Source organism: Meleagris gallopavo, chromosome 1, assembly GCF_905368555.1.
Source record: "Meleagris gallopavo chromosome 1, MGAL_WU_HG_1.1, whole genome shotgun sequence".
Lineage (NCBI taxonomy): Eukaryota > Metazoa > Chordata > Aves > Galliformes > Phasianidae > Meleagris > Meleagris gallopavo.
In genome coordinates, this window is record NC_139404.1 from 190576670 (window position 1) to 190589014 (window position 12345).

At 42.0% G+C, this 12345-nt stretch overlaps 1 protein-coding gene across 1 annotated transcript in view; it reads left to right on the top strand.

Moving 5' to 3' along the window:
• The window catches only part of RSF1 (remodeling and spacing factor 1), a 57756-nt gene that overhangs the window by 9851 nt on the left and 35560 nt on the right, over positions 1 to 12345 (top strand). The window contains exon 2 of the mRNA XM_085216481.1: positions 10542 to 10633. Within this exon, the coding sequence (XP_085072607.1) occupies positions 10542 to 10633 (92 nt within the window). The remainder of the gene's footprint in view (positions 1 to 10541; positions 10634 to 12345) is intronic.

Consider the following 12345-nt stretch of genomic DNA (forward strand, 5'->3'; position numbering starts at 1 on the left):
CGGCTGATGGAATACTTAGGTATATATGCAGAAAGTCTTTCAAGGAGATCACTGGTTGACATGTGTTCTGCTGCAACTTTACCTGATGTGTCCAAAATAGGAACTATCATGCCCATCCTTGATGTGATTCCTTGTGGCAGGAGGAATCAGGTGAGCCATGGAGCGTACAGTTTGCCCATGCAGTTTGCAGCCTGACGTGGTAATGCACACTGATGTTGCCAGCGGTCTCTGCTTCCTCCACTCTGCTCATAACCCTCCCTGGCAGAGGAAGAGGCATGGTGGGGCACTCAGCCCTTGTAGCCAACAAGCACTGAACATGTGTCAGCACTGAAAGTGGTAATCGCCCAAGCACAAACTAATTAACCAACAGGAAGCAGGCTGGAGAAAAGGGAGTTCTTGTTGTGGTAGAACTAAAGAGGAAGTAAAGAGGAATTTAATATTTTTATCATTATTATTTTCTATTGCATGGGTACTTAACCGTACTTGCTAAGAAAACAGAAGGAGATGAGATGAGTGGATGCTGATGGCTTCAGAGATGTGCGCTATGGCTCCCAGAGATTGGTGTTGTTCTGGCCTTATAGAACAGCAAAGTGGAGTATTGAATAAAATTTAAAGGTGATTAAAATTGAAATATCTTTCACATGTGGCATAATTGCAATTGATTGTTGCAAGTTATTACTGAGGCCAGAGCAAACAAGATTTAGGTGCATATTGGATGTCAGGGGGAAGTTCTGTACAGACAGAGTGGTGAGGTGCTGGAACAGCTGCCCAGAGAGGCTGCGGATGCCCCATCCCTAAAGGTGTTCAAGGCCAGATTGTATGGGGCCCTGGGCAGCCTGGTCTGCTACTAAATGTGGAGGTTGGTGGCTCTGCATGTGGTAGGAGGGTTGGAGCTTCATGGTCCTTGAGGTCCCTTCCAACCCTGGTCATTCTGTGATTCTGTGCTGAGATAATAAGTTGTAGTAAAAATATTGAAAAATAAAGCAAGAATGTGAAGTTTCTTGCTTCTAAGTTAAACCAAGCATTGTCTAAAAGGAGTATTTAAAGGTGCCTGGGGGTAGGCATTCTCAGCCTTGTGCTTTGAGGTTTCTTTGCCCACATTCTGAAGCAGCAGATGGTGGTCACTGCCCAAGACCTGGGTTGTGTTCACTGTGGCTCTGATGTGTTTCATCATTCTCTTTTCCAAGTGCTGTGTGTAAACACAGCTTCCACTGCCAGGGTTTGTTCCCCTTGCTATCTGCCTGTGTAGGAGGGAAAGATTTAGGGAGACTGTTAAACTGCAGCACCTTCCTTGGAGCTGCAGCACAGCCTGCTCAGCTCTTCCCAGTTCCTGATAGTGTCTCTGTGTGCTTGGCTGTGTTATGGCTTTGTATCTCAAACCTGACTTCTGAGTAATGGCAGCATATTAGAATGAAACCCAGTATCCCTTCAGGGTGTAACCATCTTTCCTTCTAGCTTTGTAGCTTCAAGTCTGCCTGAATGGATGGGGGATAACACTGACCCCAAAGCTGGCAGTCCTGCGTGAAGCTGCAAAAGCCCCAAACTTATAACTGCTCCTTGCAATTAATTACATTATCGGGGTAGATATTTTAATGTTATTAGCAAGTGAAAACTTGAGTTTGCCTGCAGAAGTTCTGACTTCACATCTTTATGTTTCAAGGATCGAACCTTCTGTGAATTCTCACTTTGTCTGGGATTCAGTTAGCAGCTCACGTACAGTTTGCTTGTTCTGTATGTCTGAAAAATTGTATTTTCTTTAGACCTAAGCTTAAGAAAGTTGGTCAAACCCTGCACCTGTTTTCTATTTACTACTAGCACTTTGTCAGGCAATTATCTCAGTTTTACTTCTAAACATTTCTGTTCTCACTTGCTCCCTAGGTTTCCTAAGAAATAATGGAGAAAAGTTGCTACTAGCTGTGAAAGAATTGTTAAAAAAGCCTCAAATTCTGTGTTAATTGGATAAAACTCATAAAATGTTATGCTTGTGATTTCATCTTCAGAATGACTTTCATCCAGCTGTATGGCTGCCTTCCTTGTCAGCTGCTGCAAACATTGCACTTCTGTAAGTGTTTTGCCCAAACCTCCAACATGTGCCGCATCTTTTTCTGGATCTCTGTGTTTCTGTAAAACGTTAGAAATTTTCAATTGAACTGCTGATAAAGTCAGGAGCTGACATTACCTTAGAGCAGAACAAATGTGCAGTTGCTCCCTGCCAGCTGACAGGGAAGTGTGCTCTGTGCAGCAGGATGACTTGCCTTGGTCTCACCCTCATGTTTTGCTTCTGCAGATCCTTAAAGAAGTCTCACATAATGCTACTGTTTGTAAAATACCAAATGCTTAGTCACAGTCCTCCCTTTTCTATATAAATTCATCATATGTATTCATCATAAATTCACGGCACCTGAGTTTGCCAGAAGTGGTATCTGCAATATTTGACAGTCACAGAATCAGGCAGGGCTGCCAACCTCCCCATTTAATACCAGACCAGGCTGCCCATGGCCCCATCCAATCTGGCCTTGAACACCTCCAGGGATGGATGGGGCATCCGCAGCCTCTCTGGGCAGCTGTTCCAGCACCTCACCACTCTCTGTACAGAACTTCCCCCTGACATCCAACCTCAATCTTCCCTGCTTCAACTTCAAACCGTTTTCCCTTGTCCTGCTATAATCTACCTTGTCAAAGAGTTGAAACTGCCAAGAAACATTATCTCTGTAAAGTTGCTGTGTAATTGAAGGATGAGATGGTGCAAGTTTTCTAATTAACTACAAGACTTGATAGAAAGTGCAATACAGAAAAAATTAAGCCCAAAGGTGAATCCCAGCATATAAATACTCTTATAAATACAGGTGAGGTCAACAATGACAAGAGAAAATACTTGCCTTTCTAAATCATAAAATCAGTGGGCTTGCCAGGACCTCGAAGGTCATCTAGTCCAATGATCAGCCCCTGCCCACCTACCACATCCCTCAGTGCCACATCCACATGGTTCTTGAACACCTCCATTCTGAACCCCCAAAAGGGCAGAAGTAGCTGTCTGGTAGAACTCGTCTGATATATGGAAAAACAAACTAAAACATTCCAAACGTTTTCTGTGTTTTTCACTGAAGACTGAGGAGTGGTGACATAACCTGGGCAATGAAACTTGATGTAGAAAAGTGGTTTTATTCAGCCTGCTCTGCATCTCTTAATGTTGCCTTGCTGTTCAGGTGAGAGGTGTTTGCAAAGGTTGGATTATAGTGCAATCAGCATCTTTCTGTTAATGATGAAGAAAACTGTCAGCCAATACCTGAGAAATTTAGCAGAACTGCCACCAGACAGATATTTCTAATAACTAAACAAAGTCCAGATTTAAAAACCATTTAAATTTGTTCTTGTTTTCTTATAATGAACTAAAAGATGACTTGCATTCAACTTATTCTCTAAGAGTATGTACATAAACTTGTTACATTTGTCATGTGCATAAAGGGGACTCTAAAACAAAACCAGAGGCTTCTCAGCTACTGAATATACAGTTTTCTGTTCATGTCTTTCATCCTGATTTTCTTCCCTGCGCTGAGAATACTACAATTCCATTTTAATATAACAGGCTGTATGAGCTTATTCTGAAAGTTAAATGCTGCCATGCTTAGAGAATTGATTTTTGTCTAGCAGAAATTTCTGTGCACAGGTAAATCTCATGAACTAAGACCGCATTTGCAGTGATAATTCAGTGTCTGAAGGGGAGTGTAAGAGTTTAGTTGACTGAGACTAATCCACCTCATTAGCTTTAAGGCTCTTGTAGCCCCCAAGACCTTACATGCATTGGTTGCCTGATGCCAACAGAATGAACCTCCCCACATTTACTGAGCGCAGCCCCTCTGGCTGATGTCAGATGCCTGCTATATGATGAGCTGACTCTCTAGGAGTGTCCTTTTGTCCATGTGCTGTCTATGGGTTGACCCAAAGTAGCTCAGCACTCTGTGACATCTCCCACCAGGATTCACACCCACTTCTTTATCAGTTGGTTTGAGGCCAGATCCGCTGCCCTTACGTGGCTGGTTCCTTGTGGTTCTTGTGCACAACAGTCTTTTTCCTTTCACATTTATCATGGATTCTCTTTATTATAGAAGTATTGAGTGGTAAGGAAACAAAGAGATTTTTTTGTTCATGGTCTGAAAGTCTTGGATAGTTACTACTCTTACAATGGAGACCCAGGTGCCTCAGCAGGGAATATCCTCCCAGAGAGGCCCTTACCTGCTGATTTTCACTAGTCAGAATAAAAGTTGCTTGTTTTGCCATGTCTTCACATTTACAGGCTGTGCTCCCAGCAGCTTCAGAGAGTCAAGTTTTTGCCTGTGCATGAATTAACGATCAGTTATTTCAAATCAAGACCACTTGACTTGCTCAAGTGCACAAGGTGGTCATTGGAAGCGATTCCCCATTGAACAACAGCAATTTGTTACAGTTTCCATTTGCTTTCAGTACCTGTGTTTCCGTGTGGTCAGCTTGCATGCACGCTGCTGCCACAGTCTCATTTTTCTTATTCTCTCTTCCTGTATCCAGTGTGTGGGCTTGGGCCCATTTTTGATTCAGTACATTTTTTTGAGACAGTAAGCAGGGCTTTTATTTGCTGTCTTTCCTCTCCTGGGCAATTTCCAGTTTCTAAAATAAACGGTGTGCTATTTTCTCTTGTGTTGTTTTCAAAGTCATTTTCCTTTCTTCTTTTTCTATCTCCATTTCATTTTCTCTGTGTAGTGCAATGTGCTTTTCTTCCTTAATCCTCTGTTCTCTGATAGTTCCAGCTTGTGGCTGAGTACTGAGTCCACTTCTTCAGCTTCCAGAGTTATGTGTCTTCTGATGCGTGACCGATGGTATTGTGGGCATTAGGGAGCACAAGAGATTGATTTGCAGGCAGTTGGAGAGGATAGGAAGAAAAACATGGGAGGGGAAGGTGCTTAGTAACAAATTGGGCAAATGGGTCATAAATTCTAAATATTTGAAAATAATCTCATCGCTAAAAGTAGAGCTGAATTTTAAGGTCATAACCTGGTTGGCTGTGACAGCAAGGCCTTGTAGGCTGGTGACACAGCTTTGTCGAAGATCTTGGGAGGGGGAAAGGCTTTTGGGTCCGTTCAGAGCACTGTCCCTGTGGGTTGTGATTCAGCTGTGTGTGGTGGTGAAAGAGACAGTGTGTCCTGGGACCTGGGGTGTCCTGGGGTGGGTGGGAGTCAGCAGGTGTCAGAATGGCACATAGTCTGCATAGCCCAGGGAAGCAGAGACTTCTCCAATGGGTGTTTGTACAGAATAGAGATAGAAAGGTACTTGCTGTGTCTGAAATGATCTAACTGCTGAGCATCCACATTTCAAAGGGCTTTGCTAGGATAGCAGTGTCATTTAAATGTGAGCGTGGTTTGTTTGTTGTTCGTTCCTGCCAAAATCTTTCTAGGAACAGGATATAAAAAAACCTGCTTGGTGACTTGTTCTTTCTGTTTGGATTTTCTGTTTAATTACAGCTTGTTTGATTGCTCTTTTGCTCTCACTAGGAAGATGGAGTACGTTTTCCCCCCTTTCCTGCATCTCTCTTTTTTTAATGGGCACACAGCTTGGAGGTAGGATGGAAATACTCATCAAGTGAATCAACTGGAGGATTTAGGTTGTCCTTTGGAACCGAAACTACTTTGTTTATCTTAGGAAATGATATAGGCATCAAATACATCAATTTCTTTTTTATGCCAGGCTTGAATGAGCACATGAGTGGAGCTCACAATGTTCTCCATAAATCCCATTATCATTAGCCATTTTTTAGATGTTCACTGTAACTCCTTGCCTGGTTCACTCTAGATGTTTTCTGTGCTTTCAGATACTTAGCATAGCACATTCATGACAAGATCATCATTTTTCTGTCTCATCCATGAAGTTTTTAATTACACATCCCAACTGCAGGGATCTTGTGTGCTTCTTCTAACAGTTGGGGTAAGAAACAAGTGAGGTAGTTCCTAGGGGGGAATATTTATGTTGGCATAAACCAGTGCTGCTGCTGAAGATCCCAGCCCCTTTTTTTCTCCTCAGTATTTCACTTCCCATAGAATCCTAGGATCCTTAAGGTTGGAAAAGACCACTGAGATCATGTAGTTCAACTGTTCAATCCATCTCCATCATGCCCACCAGCCATAGCCCTCAGTCCATGTCCACGTTTACCCTTTTCTTGAACACCTCCAGGAACAGTGACTCCCCCAGCTCCCTGGGCAGCCTTTCCAATGCATCACCACTCTTTCTGAGAATATTTTTTTCCTAATATCCAACCATTCCAACCATTCCAACCAATCCAACAGAGAACTTATCTTTGCTTGCAACTAACATAGATGTCGTGGTGCTTGCCACCTCAAACTGCTCATGGGCCTTCAGATTTGTGCACACAAAAATAGAAAATACTGAAGTTGTTTGAAATGTTGTCACTTGTCTCTTTGGGTGCCCTGGTCCTGATCCCTCCAGCTGGCATTGGAGGAGATTGGAACATCACAGAATCATAGAACTGCTCAGCCTTCAAGATGGTAGTTGTCTGATATTTGCTTGCCATTAAAATGCTAACATAGGGTGCTAGTAGATAACACATATCAGTTTTATATAATTGAATGTGGTGAGCTAGTAGAAGAAGAGGTGGGAGATATTCCATTGATCTCAACTACCCGCATGCTTGGCATGGTTTTATTTGACAGTGAAGTCCTACCGTGCTGAGGTCACAGCGGTTGTGTCATTTGAAATCAGTCAAAAGAGAAAGACAGAAAGGTGCAATCTGTTAATGGAAATACCTGCCCAGTTTATCTTTGGATTCACTTTTTTTTCTTTTGCATACCACAGCAAGTTAGCATAGTAAAAGGGTTTACTAGTATAACTGGGAGGACCTGTTTGTATTTGCAAAGCATGCAAACTGCCAGCTGCGTTTGCATCCCAAAATGTTGCTTCTTGCTCCCTTCCCCCTACTCCCTGAGTGCAGGGGTTCCTTGTGCTTTTCCTTTCCTCCTTGGAGGAAGACAGGGGCACAGGCTTTGCAACTGAATTCAGAGCTAGGGGCTCTGAGTGCACCATTATTCCCATCCTCCTCACTGCATTGTAGATCTGCTCTGATACAAGGGTCCTTATTTGTAATCATCTTTCCTCCAGCCCCAGGGCCTTGTGCTGCTTTTTCTGTTTTCCTCCATTATTTCTGGTTTCATTCAGCTAGGAGTGGGTTAATTTTGGCAGGGAAAATGACAGGAGGTCAGGTGAGGTTCTGGTTGTGTGGGGAGGTGTTGATGGGTAGCCACAGCCAGCTCTGTGCTGGTGCAGAAGCTAAGGCTTTTCTAAGCAGGTGACAGGTCTTCCCTGTGTTCCTATTTCTTCTCCTCCATTGAGGTTTTATTTTGTCTTTTCCAAATTTATTAGCAATAACTGATGGAGGGAACGCTCCCTGAAATGCTGGGATGGATGATGTTCAGAAGATGTTTGTTGATGCCCAGGTAGGGGCATGCCTTCCAGGAAAGTGCAGGACTTGACAGAATTGCCTGAACTGCACCAGAAGCCCAAAAATTCTATACCCAATGACTCATTCTTTCTGACTCATTTCTTCTTCCCATGATAAATCTATATTTTTGAATATCTAGCAGATGGCCATGGCTTAATTTTACTAGTTTTCCTAAAAGAGGCATTTTTTCTTTTAAAATAGCACAGTCAGTTTTTTGTTAGCCTTGCACATGGAGTCCTGAAGTCTTCTCTACCACTGAAATATACTCTATCCCATTGGGCCTCATGGTTTTAGACAGCTACTATATTGCTTTGCAGAGAAACCAGTGCTTTTTGAACATTTGGGTATGTCGTTCACATTTTGGTGTATATCGTCACACTATTTTGGCAATAGCTTTACCAAAAATGACTGTTATTCAAGGAAGATTGCATGAATTTTTCCTTCCTTATGTGAAACTTAAGAAAAGCGAATGAGTGATTTCCCAGGAGTAATTGCATCTTACCTTCATTATTTTGAATCTATTCCAAGTAGGATCAGAGGAGTATTGTAAAAATGATCCTTATCAATGTCTCTCTTCATGGAACTTCATCTTCTAAGCAGAAGCAAGCAAGTTGAAAGTTATGCAGGTCCAGTTGCTGAGATGGTCTGGTTTGCTGGTGCACTTCCCCTTGTTTCCAACTGGGTGCTCTTGCCTAAGGATGGATCTTCCATCACTCTTCAGCCTTCCTAACACCCCCTCTCTCCATGAAGACAGTTACAGTGCATTAAAAAAACAAAAGTGATGATAAATAAATGTAGAAAGGGTTCAAAATGCTGTGAAGTTTCTTTGTGAAAGTAACTGTGTTAGTACATCACCAAGATCCCAGAAGTGCAGGACCTGAAATGCTAAAACCTTGGGAAAGAAATGAGGTGTCAGTAGGTGCTGCCACATCCCTGGGTGCTGCCCAAGGATGAATGTACCAAATTACTTTCCAGGGTCTGAATTTCCCATTTCTTCTAAGGCAAAGACTTTCTGGTGACTGGGAATTTGATTATTCAGAACAAATCAGTCGTGCTTCCTTCAGCCAGGATTCCAATCAATATGTACCTATGAAGAGAGATTTGATTAAAAAGAAGAAAAGAAGAAGGAAAAAAAAAGCAGAACAGAAGCTTTGATCCAGCAAGGTTTTGAATATTCTGGCTCAGTTCCACGTTACACAAACACAAGCTGAGGTTTAATTGTATGAGTTGCCTTTGATAGAATTGCTCATGTGTATAAAGTGCTTTGGGCTTAATTTTGTTGGTGCCAAGTGCTCAGCATCCATTGGGGTTAAGACCTTTTGATCTCATTCTTTTTAAGATATGTGGTGGTTGAAAGTTGTAAAATGCACCAATTTTGGGGAGAATCAAGGAGGAGATGTATGAAGTTTCTTCAATATGCGGTGGTAATGGAAACAATAGTAACTGAGTGAAAGAGAAGATGTCTGGACTGGCCTGGAGTTGTTGCCTGAGAATTGCTTAGGTTTAAAGGAGTTCTCTTTATGGCTACCGAGCTGATTCTTTCTGTATTTAATGGGAACTGTGGTTGTGTATTAACTTGCTGGCTGCAAACCAGCAGCGATGATCTTCTGAAATAAAGCAAGCATCTTAAACAAACTGATGTTTTACCAACTCACACTCACCTGAAAACAGACATTTGAAAGATAGGCACAGGTGAGGTGAAATCAAGTCAAATAATGGAAGGATTCACAAAGAGACTCAAACATTGAATAGACCAGGAGAAGAAGAAGTATCTCAGTAACGTCTGCTTTAGAATGAAGGTGTTTCATGTCTCAGCTATTTATCATGTGTCAAAGAATACTACTGAATGAGCAGAAGAACATAAGTAACAATCATAAGAGTTCTTAATTCAGCTTTTTAGATGCGTGTGCAGAGCTGAACGAAAATGCTTTCAGAAAATAAAGGGGTGTGCAAACAGCATCTAAAAGAAAGGAGTAAAAATTTCACTTCTTTAAGCTCTTCTCAACAGACTGTGAGACAGCTCTCTCCATTGGGCGTGTGTAGTTGCTTTCATAATTATCATTCACCTATTTTTTTTCTCAAGTTAGAAAAGTTTCCCACTGATAAAATTGATGTTCTGCACATTTGCCACTTGGTGGTGCCAGATTGATTTACAAATCACGGATGTGAGGCGAGGTGTCGAAGCTGCGGTTGAGAAGTGTGCAGTAAGCTATAATTCAGGTGGGAAACATTGATTTTGTGCCTGCACTCATGCAGCTGTGCTCAACAGCACTTCTGGCCTCCATCCCTCACCCTTCAAATCTTGGGTTCCTCTCTCCGTCCGTCCAGCACAAAAGAGTTTAAATAGATAGCAAGGTTGTATCCATGAGGATAGAGTTTCTAGAACATTTCTCCCGTAGCTTGCACCCAGCCAAAAATAGTTGGGATTCAGCGATATTCCAGGCATGGCACAGATAACTTCTGGATTTCTGGAGGCAGCTGCAGGTGTGCTGCTGGCAGTCAGGAGGTGTTGTGTCCGTAGATGTTTGACTGACATGGGTGCTGTGCAGTTTTTAGGTTAACACTGCCAAGAGTTTGGGATATTTATCATTGGGGTGTAATTCCTGGTTCAACGGAGGACAATGATTGTTGGTTGGAGCCTTCCTGGCTCAACACAGGAAGGGCAGTTATCATTGTAGATGTAAATCTAAACAAAAAGAGCTACTTTCATCCTGCTGTTGTTATTTTATCACAGAATAACAGAATCACCAAGGTTGGAAAAGACCTACAAGATCATCCAGTCCAACCAACCACCAATAGTTCTCGCTAAGCCATATCCCAAAACACAACCTCCAAATGTTCCTTGAACACCTTCAGGCTCGGTGACTCCACCACCTCCCTGGGCAGCCCATTCCTGTGCCTGAGAGTTACAGAGCTGCTCTTAGCAGACTTGAAGTTACTATGTTTTATTAAAATTTCTGTTTTTCACAGTGTTATCAGTGTTTAGCATTGAAGTGTATTTGCACCAGGCTTCATAACTTGTTTTTTTTTTTTTTTTTTTTTCTCTCTCTCAATGCTGCAGTTCCAAAAGAATTGGTGGAGCTTCACTTGAAACTGATGAGAAAGATTGGGAAGTCTGTCACAGCAGACAGATGGGAAAAATATTTGATCAAGGTACAATATGCATGTTGTATTATTCTGCACTGCTGGAATATGCTTATGATGAGCTGTTGTGTCAGCAATCCCTGGTATGAATTATAGTGAGCCTTGGGCTCTGCTGTGGCCAACACCGATGTGCGTGCCCAGACTTCAGTTGCATAAGATCCCAGCTTAACTTTCAGGCTGCCTAGACTTGTACAAAAATCTCTAAAAATAAACATTATCTCCTGCATGTATAAGAGTGTACACCTTCATGTTTGCTAGAAGCAAACTTTCTGAGCATTAAGACTTTCAGTATAGAAGCAGATTTAGTACCTGCAAACAGACTACATTGAGCAGAGAAATTAACATGGTAACTGTTCATTTTAAAATAAGTTGGTTGAGAGTAACCATACAGAGCTCTTGTACCGTGTGCTAATATTAAATGAGAACATTGCAGTGATTTAGATCAGCATGCTCACAATGGTACAGCTAAGATAAAATCAGTATAACATCAGTAAAAATAGAACATCCCATTGTTTTACCTAATTCTGTCTTGGATATTAGATATGGCTGTGCCTTTGTTGCTACCTTATGTGCGAATAGTTTTTATTTCAAACAATATACACTGCTTCAGAAAATAAAAACAGACAATGCCTTATTTGGATACCTTATTCCATGTGCCAAAATGTAGTTTTAGAGTCATCACAGAATCACTGAATGGGTTGGGATGGAAGAGACCTCTGAGATTATCTGGTTCCAACCCTGCTGCCATGAGCGGTGTTGCCAGCATTAGGTCAGGTTCCCCAGGATCCCATCCAACCTGGCCTCAGTATTGTCTGCACAACCATGATTGCATCTTTCCTAGAATATATACAGCATTGTGGGAATAGCAGCAAAACAAATAATGATGTTAGCAGATCCAGTCACAGTTTGGCCCTCTTAGTGCTATCTATCAAATTTACTGGGGTAGGAATTTGCCTTGAGGTTTGTGTAAAATAGTCTTAAAATAATGAGGTGTGTGAGACCACCAGGGCTGTGTCAAGAAATAGCCTGCTGAAGGGCCCAAGGTGAGATCTGACCTCTTTACCAGCTGTAAAGCATTTATGATGCTGTTTTGAGCTAATAATGTGATGTATGCACCTTCTACATGTTCATGTATTGCAAAGTACTGTGATTACTGCATTGTATTAAATCCATTAACATACCCAAAAGCCATTCCAGCAAGCTGTGGAAACTAACCCTGAGAAGGGGGCATATAAATCCCTCTGAAGCAGTTGTATGGTAAGCAGAAAACAGGGAGAAAACAAGTGTATGAGGAAATAGTCTGGAAAATCTTCCTTCAGCATGGAGGGAGAGTGCTGAGGAAACCTTTCCACCTGCCCCTGTTAAGACCTAGCAAGCACCAATAACTTCTACTTCATTTAACTTGATACTTATTCTAGCCAGTGGTTGAAAGGAATCTCAAGAACAAAGGAATTTGAATATAACTAATGAGAGAGGTATGCTAATATTGCCCCCATTTCAAAAGGGTATAATTAATTTAGAAAAACAAGGAAGAGCTCTGGGAAATGTCCCAAAAGCCAGGAAAAATGGAAAGCATGTGGAACCATTGAGAGTGTTCTTGGGAGATATGTGCAGTGTTCTTAACTAGGAAGTGAACACTGCAGTTGAGAGCTTTTTCCCTTGTATGTCCTGGTGGTGAACCAGCCTACACTAGCCTACACACTGTTCTTTTTGGAAGCAAA